The sequence below is a fragment of the Nerophis lumbriciformis genome, linkage group LG27, assembly GCF_033978685.3.
Source record: "Nerophis lumbriciformis linkage group LG27, RoL_Nlum_v2.1, whole genome shotgun sequence".
NCBI classification, from domain to species: Eukaryota; Metazoa; Chordata; class Actinopteri; order Syngnathiformes; family Syngnathidae; genus Nerophis; species Nerophis lumbriciformis.
In genome coordinates, this window is record NC_084574.2 from 7,227,501 (window position 1) to 7,245,000 (window position 17,500).

The 17,500-nt window shown below is 32.9% G+C and overlaps 1 protein-coding gene across 1 annotated transcript in view; it reads right to left on the reverse strand.

Annotated features, from left to right (window-relative positions):
* coro2aa (coronin 2Aa) overlaps nucleotides 1-17,500 on the reverse strand; it is an 85,316-nt gene that overhangs the window by 9,798 nt on the left and 58,018 nt on the right. The window contains exons 5-6 of the mRNA XM_061922959.2: nucleotides 17,395-17,500; nucleotides 17,140-17,256 (exon numbers count right to left, since the gene is read on the reverse strand). The exon at nucleotides 17,395-17,500 is cut by the window's right edge and continues 74 nt beyond it. Of these exons, the coding sequence (XP_061778943.1) occupies nucleotides 17,140-17,256; nucleotides 17,395-17,500 (223 nt within the window). The remainder of the gene's footprint in view (nucleotides 1-17,139; nucleotides 17,257-17,394) is intronic.

Genomic DNA, 17,500 nt, shown 5'->3' on the forward strand with positions numbered 1-17,500 from the left:
TTATATATATTTGCACGCTGTTAAAACACATGGAAACAAAGTAAAGCAGGAAAATAAAGTATTACTAAAGAGTAATGCGGTAAAATATGATGGCGGTAAAATAAAGTTAAAAAAATGGGCAGTAAAATAAAATAAAATACGAAAAAGGGGAAACAATATATAAAAAAATGTTTTAATATTAATATTATAAAAAATATTTTATTAATTTGTTCAAATGGATTTTATTTGTATAGTGATTTTCTACCTTGCAGGGACTGGGAACAAAGTAAAAAAAGAGTTATAAATAAATCAAGTAAGGTGGTAAAAATAAGTAATTTAAAAAAAAAAATGAAGGCGGTAATCTGAAGTATAAAAAAAAAGGGGGGAGTAAAATAAAATTAAATAGGAAAAGGGGAAACAATATATAAAAAAAAATTAAAGTGGAAACAAAATTGCAAAAAATGTATAGGCAGTTAAATAAAGTGAAATGAATAAGACACAGTAAAAACGTTCTACAAAATGAATTATTAAAAGATTGTAAAATAAAAATACTAAACTAAATCAAAGAAATAAAGGCATTAAAAGGAAAATAAGGCAGTAAAAAAGCTGAAAAAACAAAATAAAGTAAAAGTCTTGTAGTTAAACATACAGTAGCTAGTATAATATAGTTAATTATGCAACATAAGCAAACTAAGAGTATTAAAAAGACAGAAAGCAGGTTTAAAAGAAAAAAATACAATTTAAAATAAATTATTTTTTAAGACTAATGCGGTAAAATATGATGGCGGTAAAATAAAGTTAAAAAATGGGCAGTAAAATTAAATTAAATACGAAAAATTGGAAATATATATATATATATATATATATATATATATATATATATATATATATATATGAAAAATAATATTAATATTATAAAAAATATTTTATTAATTTGTTCAAATGGATTTTATTTGTATAATGATTTTCTACCTTCCAGGGACTGGGAACAAAGTAAAAAAACAAAAACAAAAAGAAGGCAGGAGAACCAAGTTATAAATAAATCAAGTAAGGTGGTAAAAATAAGTAATGAAAAAAAATTAAGGCGGTAATCTAAAGAAAAAAATAAATAAAAATGGGGTTAAAATTAAATTAAATAGGAAAAAGGGGAAACAATATATAAAAAAAATATTAAAGTAGAAACAAAATAAAAGAAAAAGTATAGGCAGTTAAAGTGAAATGGATAAGACACAGTAAAAACGTTCGACAAAATAAATTATTAAAATATTGTAAAAAAAAAAAAAAACTAAACTAAATCAAAGAAATAAAGGCATTAAAAGGAAAATAAGGCAGTAAAAAAGCTGAAAAAACAAAATAAAGTAAAAGTCTTGTAGTTAAACATACAGTAGCTAGTATAATATAGTTAAGTATGCAACATAAGCAAACTAAGAGTATTAAAAAGACAGAAAGCAGGTTTAAAAGAAAAAAATACAATTTAAAATAAATTATTTTTTAAATTTTGATGGCGGTAAAATAAAGTTAAAAAATGGGCAGTAAAATTAAATTAAATACGAAAAATTGGAAACACACACATATATATATATATATATATATATATATATATATATATATATATATATATATATATATATATATATATATATATATATATATAAAATAATATTAATATTATAACAAATATTTTATTAATTTGTTCAAATGGATTTTATTTGTATAGTAATTTTCTACCTTCCAGGGACTGGGAACAAAGTAAAAAAAAACAAAAACAAAAAGAAGGCAGGAGAACCAAGTTATAAATAAATCAAGTAAGGTGGTAAAAATAAGTAATAAAAAAAAAATGAAGGCGGTAATCTAAAGAAAAAAATAAATACAAATGGGGAGTAAAATAAAATTAAATAGGACAAAGGGGAAATAATATATAAAAAAAATATTAAAGTGGAAACAAAATAAAAGAAAAAGTATAGGCAGTTAAAGTGAAATGGATAAGACACAGTAAAAACGTTCTACAAAATAAATGATTAAAATATGTAAAATAAAAATACTAAATCAAAGAAATAAAGGCATTAAAAGGAAAATAAGGCAGTAAAAAAGCTGAAAAAACAAAATAAAGTAAAAGTCTTGTAATTAAACATACAGTAGCTAGTATAATATAGTTAAGTATGCAACATAAGCAAACTAAGAGTATTAAAAAGACAGAAAGCAGGTTTAAAAAAAAATACAACTTAAAATAAATTATTTTTTGAGAGTAAAAACTTTAGTTTTAAAAAACGGCACAATAATGTAGAAAAAATAAATATCAATAAATATAAATGTGTCTTTTGCTTGAACATTGCAAAAACAGGTTAAAGGTATTCTACGGAAACAAAAAAAACAACCTTTAACACTAAAAATATAAGACAAGTGAAAATAGATGAGAAGAAATATCCAATATTCTATCAGATATGATGAGAATCTTTCAAGTGAAAGCCAAAGAGCATCAGTCAGTCAGACAAATCTCTACTGCATCCAGTATTAAAATCTCTACTGCATCTAGTATTAAAATCTCTACTGCATCCAGTAATAAAATCACAGAGTGCTGCGTCCCTAATCCTTAATCCTTTTGCAGCTTTCACCGCAAAAACACCAAATGGACACATCGGACTACTTTCTAATACACTACATAGTACTACTACACTATATAATACTCAACACCACTACACTATATAATACTACACACTAATACACTACATAGTACTACTACACTATATAATACTAAACACCACTACACTATGTGAAACTACACACTACTACACTACATAGTACTACTACACTATATAATACTACTACACTATGTGAAACTACACACTACTACACTACATAGTACTACTACACTATATAATACTAAACACCACTACACTATGTGAAACTACACACTACTACACTACATAGTACTACTACACTATATAATACTACTACACTATGTGAAACTACACACTACTACACTACATAGTACTACTACACTATATAATACTAAACACCACTACACTATGTGAAACTACACACTACTACACTACATAGTACTACTACACTATATAATACTAAACACCACTACACTATGTGAAACTACTCCCTAATACACTATATAGTACTACTACACTATATAATACTCAACACAACTACACTATATAAAACTACACACTAATACACTATATAATACTACTACACAATATAATACTCAACACAACTACACTATATAAAACTACACACTAATACACTATATAATACTACACTATATAATACTCAACACCACTATACTATATAAAACTACACACTACTACACTATATAATACTACATACTTTACATTATATAAAACTACATACCACTTCACTCTATAAAACTACACACTGCTACACTATGCAATACTAAACACTAGTACATTATATAAAACTACACACTACTACACCATATAATACAACATATTATATGCAAAACTACACAATATAATACTACACCATATAAAATGACATAGTACTACACACCACTACACTGTATAAAACTACATGATACTACACTATATAATACTACACACCACTACACTATACAAAAGTACACTCTACGCTATATCATACTACATACCACTACACTATAAAAAACTACACACTACTGCACTATATAATACTACACACCAGTACACTATATACTAATACACACTACTACACTATATAATACTACACACTACTACACTATAAAATACTACTACACTATGATACTACACACCCCTGTATTATATAATACTACACCATATAATGCTACACACTACATTATATAATACTACATACCCCTACACTGTAATACTACACCCAACTACACTATACAATACTACACACTATATGATACTACACATCCCTGCATTATATAATACTACACTATATAATGCTACACACTACTACATTATATAATACTACACACCACTACACTATATAATACTACACACTACTACACTATACAATACTACACACTACTACACTATATGATACTACACACCCCTGTATTATATATTACTACACCATATAATGCTACACACTACTACATTATATAATACTACATACAACTACACTATACAAACTACATACTACTACACTATATAATACTACACATCCCTGCATTATATAATACTACACAATACTACATACCTCTACATTATATAAAACTACACACTACTACACTATATAATACTACATACCTCTACATTATATAAAACTACACATTACTACACTATATAATACTACATACCTCTACATTATATAAAACTACATACCACTTCACTCTACAAAACTACACACTGCTACACTATGCAATACTAAACACCAATACATTATATAAAACTACACACTATACACTATATAATACAACATACCACTACACTATGTGAAACTTCACAATATAATACTACATACCAGACTACACTATATAAAACTACACTATATAATACTACATACCACTACACTATATAAAACTACATACTACTACACTATATAATACTACACACCACTACTCTATATAATACTACACTATACGCTATATAATACTACATACCAATACACTATAAAAAACTACACTACTACACTATATAATACTACACACCAGTACACTATATACTAATACACTTCACTACACTATATAATACTACACACCCCTCTATTATATAATACTACACCATATAATGCTACACATTACTACATTATGTAATACTACATACCCCTACACTGTAATACTACATACCTCTACAATATATAAAACTACATACTACTACACTATATAATACTACATGCAACTACACTATATAATACTACACCCCCCTGCACTATGTAATACAACACAATATAATAATACACACTACTACACTATATAATACTACATGCAACTACACTATATAATACTACACCCCCCTGCACTATATAATACAACACAATATAATAATACACACTACTACACTATATAATACTACATGCAACTACACTATATAGTACTACACACCCCTGCACTATATAATACTACACAATATAATAATACACACTACTACACTATATTATACTACACACACATACACAATAAAATACTACATACTACTACACTATATAATACTACACACTACTTCACTATAACATACTACATACAACTACACTATATAATACTACTACACTGTATAATACTACACACCCGTACACAATAAAATACTACATACTACTACACTATATAATACTACACACTACTTCCCTATAAAATACTACATACAACTACACTACCGGTACATAATACTACTACACTATATAATACGACATACTACAACTACCGCACTATGCAGTACTATCCACGACTACCTTATATCCCACTAAAGTACTACACTACACAGTAGACTAGTACAGGACTACACTACAATGTGTATTTGTTGTTGCTGACCATGAAGCTGTGATTAGGTTGTAATTGTGTTTTTGTCCGCTAGATGGCAGTGTTGTAAGAGTTATCACTAAAGTCAAATCTTTGCAAACAAGGACTGACAGTGAAAGATGTGACCTTAATGAGGTGTTGCATCACTTTTACATGACGAACACACACTTTTACATGATGAATACACACTTTTACATGATGAATACACACTTTTACATGATGCATACACACTTTTACATGATGAATACACACTTTTACATGATGCATACACACTTTTACATGATGAATACACACTTTTACATGATGCATACACACTTTTACATGATGAATACACACTTTTACATGATGCATACACACTTTTACATGATGAATACACACTTTTACATGATGAATACACACTTACATGATGAATACACACTTTTACATGATGAATACACACTTTTACATGATGCATACACACTTTTACATGATGCATACACACTTTTACATGATGAATACACACTTTTACATGATGAATACACACTTTTACATGATGCATACACACTTTTACATGATGAATACACACTTTTACATGATGAATACACACTTTTACATGATGAATACACACTTTTACATGATGAATACACACTTTTACATGATGAATACACACTTTTACATGATGCATACACACTTTTACATGATGAATACACACTTTTACATGATGAATACACCCTTTTACATGATGAATACACACTTTTACATGATGAATACACACTTTTACATGATGAATACACACTTTTACATGACGCATACACACTTTTACATGATGAATACACACTTTTACATGATGCATACACACTTTTACATGACGCATACACACTTTTACATGATGAATACACACTTTTACATGATGAATACACACTTTTACATGATGCATACACACTTTTACATGATGAATACACCCTTTTACATGATGAATACACCCTTTTACATGATGAATACACACTTTTACATGATGCATACACACTTTTACATGATGAATACACACTTTTACATGATGAATACACCCTTTTACATGATGCATACACACTTTTACATGATGAATACACACTTTTACATGATGAATACACCCTTTTACATGATGAATACACCCTTTTACATGATGAATACACCCTTTTACATGATGCATACACCCTTTTACATGATGCATACACACTTTTACATGATGAATACACACTTTTACATGATGCATACACACTTTTACATGATGAATACACACTTTTACATGATGCATACACACTTTTACATGATGAATACACACTTTTACATGATGCATACACACTTTTACATGATGAATACACACTTTTACATGATGAATACACACTTACATGATGAATACACACTTTTACATGATGAATACACACTTTTACATGATGCATACACACTTTTACATGATGCATACACACTTTTACATGATGAATACACACTTTTACATGATGAATACACACTTTTACATGATGAATACACACTTTTACATGATGCATACACACTTTTACATGATGAATACACACTTTTACATGATGAATACACACTTTTACATGATGAATACACACTTTTACATGATGAATACACACTTTTACATGATGAATACACACTTTCACATGATGAATACACACTTTCACATGATGAATACACCCTTTCACATGATGAATACACCCTTTTACATGATGAATACACCCTTTTACATGATGAATACACCCTTTTACATGATGAATACACCCTTTTACATGATGAATACACCCTTTTACATGATGAATACACCCTTTTACATGATGAATACACACTTTTACATGATGAATACACCCTTTTACATGATGAATACACACTTTTACATGATGAATACACCCTTATACATGATGAATACACACTTTCACATGATGAATACACACTTTCACATGATGAATACACCCTTTTACATGATGAATACACACTTATACATGATGAATACACACTTTCACATGATGAATACACACTTTCACATGATGAATACACCCTTTTACATGATGAATACACACTTTTACATGATGAATACACACTTTTACATGATGAATACACACTTTTACATGATGAATACACACTTTTACATGATGAATACACACTTTTACATGATGAATACACCCTTTTACATGATGAATACACACTTTCACATGATGAATACACACTTTTACATGATGAATACACCCTTTTACATGATGAATACACCCTTTTACATGATGAATACACACTTTTACATGATGAATACACACTTTTACACGCCTCTCTTAGGGTGTCAGACAGAATGAGGTCAGAGGAAGATGATAAATAATAATAATAATCATCACTCTGCCATTAAGACGATTTCACCTTAGCTGTTCAGTTATACTGTATAGAGGATCTTTGACTAGCGTATTTGAAGCAGATTCCCAAAAACAGCAGAGCACTCTGTCGGATAGAATATTTTGGACTAGCGTTCTTGCTGTAGGTGTTCCAAAACAGAGAGTGCTCCTTTCATATAGAGGATCTTTGACCAGCGTTTTTGCAACAGGTTCCCAAAAACAGCACAGCACCTTTGTCATAGCGTTTTTGCAGTAGGTCCTTAAAAACAGCAAAGCACTTCTATCTTATAGAAGATCTAGAGCTCACATTTTTGCCTTAGGTCTTTAAAAACAGCACAGCGCTTCTGTCATATAGAAGATCTTTAACCAGCATTCATGCTACAAGTTCCTAAAAACAAATATCATACAAAAGATCTAGAACTATAATTTTTGCCTTAGGGCGTCAAAAACAGCAACGTGTCATTATAAGATGTTTAACTAGTGTTTTTGATGCTGGTTCCTAAAAACAGCACAGTGCTTCTATCATACAAAAGATCTAGAACTATAATTTTTGCCTTAGGGCGTCAAAAACAGCAACGTGTCATTATAAGATCGTTAACTAGTGTTTTTGATGCTGGTTCCTAAAAACAGCACAGTGCTTCTATCATACAAAAGATCTAGAACTATGATTTTTGCCTTAGGGCGTCAAAAACAGCAACGTGTCATTATAAGATCTTTAACTAAAGTTTTTGATGCTGGTTCCTAAAAACAGCACAGTGCTTCTATCATACAAAAGATCTATAACTATAATTTTTGCCTTTGGGCATCAAAAACAGCAAAGTGTCATTATAAGATCTTTAACTAGTGTTTTTGATGCTGGTTCCTAAAAACAGCACAGTGCTTCTATCATACAAAAGATCTAGAACTATAATTTTTGCCATAGGGCGTCAAAAACAGCAACGTGTCATTATAAGATCTTTACCTAGTGTTTTTGATGCTGGTTCCTAAAAACAGCGCAGTGCTTCTATCATACAAAAGATCTAGAACTATAATTTTTGCCTTAGGGCGTCAAAAACAGCAAAGTGTCATTATAAGATCTTTAACTAGTGTTTTTGATGCTGGTTCCTAAAAATAGCACAGTGCTTCGATCATACAAAAGATCTAGAACTATAATTTCTGCCTTAGGGCGTCAAAAACAGCAACGTGTCATTATAAGATCTTTAACTAGTGTTTTTGATGCTGGTTCCTAAAAACAGCACAGTGCTTCGATCATACAAAAGATCTAGAACTATAATTTCTGCCTTAAGGCGTCAAAAACAGCAACGTGTCATTATAAGATCGTTAACTAGTGTTTTTGATGCTGGTTCGTAAAAACAGCACAGTGCTTCGATCATACAAAAGATCTAGAACTATAATTTTTGCCTTAGGGCGTCAAAAACAGCAACGTGTCATAAGATCTTTAACTAGTGTTTTTGATGCTGGTTCCTAAAAACAGCACAGTGCTTCTATCATACAAAAGATCTAGAACTATAATTTTTGCCTTAGGGCGTCAAAAACAGCAAAGTGTCATTATAAGATCTTTAACTAGTGTTTTTGATGCTGGTTCCTAAAAACAGCACAGCGGTTCCGTCGTATAGAAGATCTTTAACCAGCATTTATGCTACAAGTTCCTAAAAACAAATATCATACAAAAGATCTAGAACTATAATTTTTGCCTTAGGGCGTCAAAAACAGCAACGTGTCATTATAAGATCTTTAACTAGTGTTTTTGATGCTGGTTCCTAAAAACAGCACAGTGCTTCTATCATACAAAAGATCTAGAACTATAATTCCTGCCTTAGGGCGTCAAAAACAGCAACGTTTCATTATAAGATCTTTAACTAGTGTTTTTGATGCTGGTTCCTAAAAACAGCACAGTGCTTCTATCATACAAAATATCTAGAACTATAATTCCTGCCTTAGGGCGTCAAAAACAGCAACGTGTCATTATAAGATCTTTAACTAGTGTTTTTGATGCTGGTTCCTAAAAATAGCACAGTGCTTCGATCATACAAAAGATCTAGAACTATAATTTCTGCCTTAGGGCGTCAAAAACAGCAACGTGTCATTATAAGATCTTTAACTAGTGTTTTTGATGCTGGTTCCTAAAAACAGCACAGTGCTTCGATCATACAAAAGATCTAGAACTATAATTTCTGCCTTAAGGCGTCAAAAACAGCAACGTGTCATTATAAGATCGTTAACTAGTGTTTTTGATGCTGGTTCGTAAAAACAGCACAGTGCTTCGATCATACAAAAGATCTAGAACTATAATTTTTGCCTTAGGGCGTCAAAAACAGCAACGTGTCATAAGATCTTTAACTAGTGTTTTTGATGCTGGTTCCTAAAAACAGCACAGTGCTTCTATCATACAAAAGATCTAGAACTATAATTTTTGCCATAGGGCGTCAAAAACAGCAACGTGTCATTATAAGATCTTTACCTAGTGTTTTTGATGCTGGTTCCTAAAAACAGCACAGTGCTTCGATCATAAAAGATCTAGAACTATAATTTCTGCCTTAGGGCGTCAAAAACAGCAACGTGTCATTATAAGATCTTTAACTAGTGTTTTTGATGCTGGTTCCTAAAAATAGCACAGTGCTTCGATCATACAAAAGATCTAGAACTATAATTTCTGCCTTATGGCGTCAAAAACAGCAACGTGTCATTATAAGATCTTTAACTAGTGTTTTTGATGCTGGTTCCTAAAAACAGCACAGTGCTTCTATCATACAAAAGATCTAGAACTATAATTTTTGCCTTAGGGCGTCAAAAACAGCAACGTATCATTATAAGATCTTTAACTAGTGTTTTCGATGCCGGTTCCTAAAAACAGCACAGTGCTTCGATCATACAAAATATCTAGAACTATAATTTCTGCCTTAGGGCGTCAAAAACAGCAACGTGTCATTATAAGATCTTTACCTAGTGTTTTTGATGCTGGTTCCTAAAAACAGCACAGTGCTTCTATCATACAAAAGATCTAGAACTATAATTTCTGCCTTAGGGCGTCAAAAACAGCAAAGTGTCCTAAGATCTTTAACTAGTGTTTTTGATGCTGGTTCCTAAAAACAGCACAGTGCTTCTATCATACAAAAGATCTAGAACTATAATTTTTGCCATAGGGCGTCAAAAACAGCAACGTGTCATAAGATCTTTAACTAGTGTTTTTGATGCTGGTTCCTAAAAACAGCGCAGTGCTTCTATCATACAAAAGATCTAGAACTATAATTTCTGCCTTAGGGCGTCAAAAACAGCAACGTGTCATTATAAGATCTTTAACTAGTGTTTTTGATGCTGGTTCCTAAAAACAGCACAGTGCTTCGATCATACAAAAGATCTAGAACTATAATTTCTGCCTTAGGGCATCAAAAACAGCAACGTGTCATTATAAGATCGTTAACTAGTGTTTTTGATGCTGGTTCCTAAAACAGCACAGTGCTTCTATCATACAAAAGATCTAGAACTATAATTTTTGCCTTAGGGCGTCAAAAACAGCAACGTGTCATTATAAGATCTTTAACTAGTGTTTTTGATGCTGGTTCCTAAAAATAGCACAGTGCTTCGATCATACAAAAGATCTAGAACTATAATTTCTGCCTTATGGCGTCAAAAACAGCAACGTGTCATTATAAGATCTTTAACTAGTGTTTTTGATGCTGGTTCCTAAAAACAGCACAGTGCTTCTATCATACAAAAGATCTAGAACTATAATTTTTGCCTTAGGGCGTCAAAAACAGCAACGTATCATTATAAGATCTTTAACTAGTGTTTTCGATGCCGGTTCCTAAAAACAGCACAGTGCTTCGATCATACAAAATATCTAGAACTATAATTTCTGCCTTAGGGCGTCAAAAACAGCAACGTGTCATTATAAGATCTTTACCTAGTGTTTTTGATGCTGGTTCCTAAAAACAGCACAGTGCTTCTATCATACAAAAGATCTAGAACTATAATTTCTGCCTTAGGGCGTCAAAAACAGCAAAGTGTCCTAAGATCTTTAACTAGTGTTTTTGATGCTGGTTCCTAAAAACAGCACAGTGCTTCTATCATACAAAAGATCTAGAACTATAATTTTTGCCATAGGGCGTCAAAAACAGCAACGTGTCATAAGATCTTTAACTAGTGTTTTTGATGCTGGTTCCTAAAAACAGCGCAGTGCTTCTATCATACAAAAGATCTAGAACTATAATTTCTGCCTTAGGGCGTCAAAAACAGCAACGTGTCATTATAAGATCTTTAACTAGTGTTTTTGATGCTGGTTCCTAAAAACAGCACAGTGCTTCGATCATACAAAAGATCTAGAACTATAATTTCTGCCTTAGGGCATCAAAAACAGCAACGTGTCATTATAAGATCGTTAACTAGTGTTTTTGATGCTGGTTCCTAAAACAGCACAGTGCTTCTATCATACAAAAGATCTAGAACTATAATTTTTGCCTTAAGGCGTCAAAAAAAGCAACGTGTCATTATAAGATCGTTAACTAGTGTTTTTGATGCTGGTTCCTAAAAACAGCACAGTGCTTCGATCATACAAAAGATCTAGAACTATAATTTTTGCCTTAGGGCGTCAAAAACAGCAACGTGTCATTGTAAGATCTTTACCTAGTGTTTTTGATGCTGGTTCCTAAAAACAGCAGAGTGCTTCTATCATACAAAAGATCTAGAACTATAATTTCTGCCTTAGGGCGTCAAAAACAGCAACGTGTCATTATAAGATCGTTAACTAGTGTTTTTGATGCTGGTTCCTAAAAACAGCACAGTGCTTCTATCATACAAAAGATCTAGAACTATAATTTTTGCCTTAGGGCGTCAAAAACAGCAACGTGTCATTATAAGATCTTTAACTAGTGTTTTTGATGCTGGTTCCTAAAAATAGCACAGTGCTTCGATCATACAAAAGATCTAGAACTATAATTTCTGCCTTAGGGCGTCAAAAACAGCAACGTGTCATTATAAGATCTTTAACTAGTGTTTTTGATGCTGGTTCCTAAAAACAGCACAGTGCTTCTATCATACAAAAGATCTAGAACTATAATTCCTGCCTTAGGGCGTCAAAAACAGCAACGTGTCATTATAAGATCTTTAACTAGTGTTTTTGATGCTGGTTCCTAAAAACAGCACAGTGCTTCTATCATACAAAAGATCTAGAACTATAATTCCTGCCTTAGGGCGTCAAAAACAGCAACGTGTCATTATAAGATCTTTAACTAGTGTTTTTGATGCTGGTTCCTAAAAACAGCACAGTGCTTCTATCATACAAAAGATCTAGAACTATAATTTTTGCCTTAGGGCGTCAAAAACAGCAACGTGTCATTATAAGATCTTTAACTAGTGTTTTTGATGCTGGTTCCTAAAAACAGCACAGTGCTTCTATCATACAAAAGATCTAGAACTATAATTTTTGCCTTAGGGCGTCAAAAACAGCAACGTGTCATTATAAGATCTTTAACTAGTGTTTTTGATGCTGGTTCCTAAAAATAGCACAGTGCTTCGATCATACAAAAGATCTAGAACTATAATTTCTGCCTTAGGGCGTCAAAAACAGCAACGTGTCATTATAAGATCTTTAACTAGTGTTTTTGATGCTGGTTCCTAAAAATAGCACAGTGCTTCGATCATACAAAAGATCTAGAACTATAATTTCTGCCTTAGGGCGTCAAAAACAGCAACGTGTCATTATAAGATCTTTAACTAGTGTTTTTGATGCTGGTTCCTAAAAACAGCACAGTGCTTCTATCATACAAAAGATCTAGAACTATAATTCCTGCCTTAGGGCGTCAAAAACAGCAACGTGTCATTATAAGATCTTTAACTAGTGTTTTTGATGCTGGTTCCTAAAAACAGCACAGTGCTTCTATCATACAAAAGATCTAGAACTATAATTCCTGCCTTAGGGCGTCAAAAACAGCAACGTGTCATTATAAGATCTTTAACTAGTGTTTTTGATGCTGGTTCCTAAAAACAGCACAGTGCTTCTATCATACAAAAGATCTAGAACTATAATTTTTGCCTTAGGGCGTCAAAAACAGCAACGTGTCATTATAAGATCTTTAACTAGTGTTTTTGATGCTGGTTCCTAAAAACAGCACAGTGCTTCTATCATACAAAAGATCTAGAACTATAATTTTTGCCTTAGGGCGTCAAAAACAGCAACGTGTCATTATAAGATCTTTAACTAGTGTTTTTGATGCTGGTTCCTAAAAATAGCACAGTGCTTCGATCATACAAAAGATCTAGAACTATAATTTCTGCCTTAGGGCGTCAAAAACAGCAACGTGTCATTATAAGATCTTTAACTAGTGTTTTTGATGCTGGTTCCTAAAAACAGCACAGTGCTTCTATCATACAAAAGATCTAGAACTATAATTCCTGCCTTAGGGCGTCAAAAACAGCAACGTGTCATTATAAGATCTTTAACTAGTGTTTTTGATGCTGGTTCCTAAAAACAGCACAGTGCTTCTATCATACAAAAGATCTAGAACTATAATTTTTGCCTTAGGGCGTCAAAAACAGCAACGTGTCATAAGATCTTTAACTAGTGTTTTTGATGCTGGTTCCTAAAAACAGCACAGTGCTTCTATCATACAAAAAGATCTAGAACTATAATTTTTTGCCTTAAGGCGTCAAAAACAGCAACGTGTCATTATAAGATCGTTAACTAGTGTTTTTGATGCTGGTTCCTAAAAACAGCACAGTGCTTCGATCATACAAAAGATCTAGAACTATAATTTTTGCCTTAGGGCGTCAAAAACAGCAACGTGTCATAAGATCTTTAACTAGTGTTTTTGATGCTGGTTCCTAAAAACAGCACAGTGCTTCTATCATACAAAAGATCTAGAACTATAATTTTTGCCATATGGCGTCAAAAACAGCAACGTGTCATTATAAGATCTTTACCTAGTGTTTTTTATGCTGGTTCCTAAAAACAGCACAGTGCTTCGATCATACAAAATATCTAGAACTACAATTTCTGCCTAAGGGCGTCAAAAACAGCAACGTGTCATTATAAGATCTTTAACTAGTGTTTTTGATGCTGGTTCCTAAAAACAGCACAGTGCTTTGATCATACAAAATATCTAGAACTATAATTTCTGCCTAAGGGCGTCAAAAACAGCAACGTGTCAATATAAGATCTTTAACTAGTGTTTTTGATGCTGGTTCCTAAAAACAGCACAGTGCTTCTATCATACAAAAGATCTAGAACTATAATTTTTGCCTTAGGGCGTCAAAAACAGCAACGTGTCATTATAAGATCTTTAACTAGTGTTTTTGATGCTGGTTCCTAAAAACAGCACAGTGCTTCTATCATACAAAAGATCTAGAACTATAATTTTTGCCTGAGGGCGTCAAAAACAGCAACGTGTCATTATAAGATCTTTACCTAGTGTTTTTGATGCTGGTTCCTAAAAACAGCACAGTGCTTCTATCATACAAAAGATCTAGAACTATAATTTTTGCCTTAGGGCGTCAAAAACAGCAAAGTGTCATTATAAGACCTTTAACTAGTGTTTTTGGTGCTGGTTCCCAAAAACAGCACAGTGCTTCTATCATACAAAAGATCTAGAACTATAATTTTTGCCTTAGGGCGTCAAAAACAGCAAAGTGTCCTAAGATCTTTAACTAGTGTTTTTGATGCTGGTTCCTAAAAACAGCACAGCGGTTCTGTCGTATAGAAGATCTTCAACCAGCATTTTTTCTACAGGTTCTTCAAAACAGGACAGCCCTTCTTTCCTACAGAAGATCTTTAATATTGTTTTTGCAGTAGGTCCTTAAAAACAGCACAGCACTTCTGTAAAATAGAATATCTTTAACTATTGTTTTTTTAGTAGGCCCTTAAAAACAGCCCAGCGCTTCTATCATCTAAAAGATCTTAAAGTAGCATTTTAGCCTTAGGTCTTTAAAAACAGCACAGCGCTTCTGTCATATAAAAGACATTTAACGAGAGTTTTTGATACAGATTTCCAAAAACAGCACAGTGCTTCTGTCATATAGAAGATCTTTAACCAGCATTTATGCTACAAGTTCCTAAAACAGCACAGAGCTTGTATCATACAGAAGATCTAGCACTACCCTTTTTGCCTTAGGTCCTTAAAAACAGCACAGTGCTTTTGTCATATTGAATGTCTATAACTAGTGTTTTTAAAAATAGCACAGTGCTAATGTAGCTTCTGTCATATATTGGATCTTATATTGGATATATATAGGATCATTTTTGTAGTATGGTAGATCTTTAACTGGAATTTTAGCAGTAGGTCCTTCAAAAACAGCAGAGCAATCCTTTCATATGGAGGATCATTAGGTAGCATTTTTGCTGCAGATGACTAAAAACAGCAGAGCAACACCCTGACTAAAAACAGCAGAGCAACACCCCTATCATATAGAAGACTTTTGCACCATGCTTTTTCCAGTACATCCTTAAAAACAGCAACACAGGTGTATCAGAGACGACTTTTGACTCGCATGTTTGCTGCTGATGACTAAAAACAGCCGAGTAGTCCTACAATTTAAGACCGTTGCCCCACATTTTTCCAGTGCATCCTTAAAAACAGCAACACAAGTGTTTCAAAGAGGATTTTTGACTCCGATTTTTGCTGCAGATGACTAAAAACAGCTTAGTAGTTCTACATTCTAAGACCTTTGCCCCACATTTTTCCAGTACATCTTTAAAAACAGCAACACAAGTGTATCAGAGAGGATTTTTGACTCGCATTTTTGCTGCCGATGACAATAAACAGCTGAGTACTCCTATGATGTAATACATTTGCCTCACATTTTTCTAGTACATCCTTAAAAACAGCAGCACAAGTGTATCAGAGAGGACTTTTGACTAGCATTTTTGCTACAGATGACTAAAAACAGCTGAGCACTCCTATGATGTAATACATTTGCCTCACATTTTTCTAGTACATCCTTAAAAACAGCAACACAGGGGTATCAGAGAGGACCTTTGACTCACATTTCTGCTGCAAATGACTAAAAACAGCAGAGCACTCCTATGATGTAATATATTTGCCCCACATTTTTCTAGTACATCCTTAAAAACAGCAACACTGGTTTATCAAAGAGGACTTTTGACTCGCATTTTTGATGCAGATGACTAAAAACAGCTGAGCACTTCTATGATGTAAGACTTTTGCCTCACATTTTTCCAGTACATCCTTAAAAACAGCAACACAGGGGTATCAGAGAGGATTTTTGACTCGCATTTCTCTGCAGATGACTAAAAACAGCAGAGCACTCCTATGATGTAATACATTTTCTAGTACATCCTTAAAAACAGCAACACAAGTGTATCAGAGAGGACTTTTGAGTGGCATTTTTGCTGCAGATGACTAAAAACAGCACGGTTCTGCTTACCAAATCCCAGAGAGCCATCTGTCGGTCGTTCCACCTGGACGTGCCTGACGTGAGCAGCTTCTTCACGTTGCCAAGGACGATCACCTTGCTGGCCTTGTGCGTCTTACACTTGGCCTCCTACGAGGGGTCAAGGGTCAACTTTAATTCATGCAAAGTCATGTGATCCAAAGGAGGAAGTGTCATGTGATCTAAAGGAGGAAGTGTCATGTGATCTAAAGTGCCGAGGGCCCCCACGAGGACAGGTGTGTTGCGTACCTGCAGCAGGCTTCCCGAGCGCGGCTCCAGGAGTCGCAACTTCCTGTCTTTGCAGGTGGTGGCCAAGACGCTGCCGTCCGTGTTGAAGGACATGGACAGGACCACG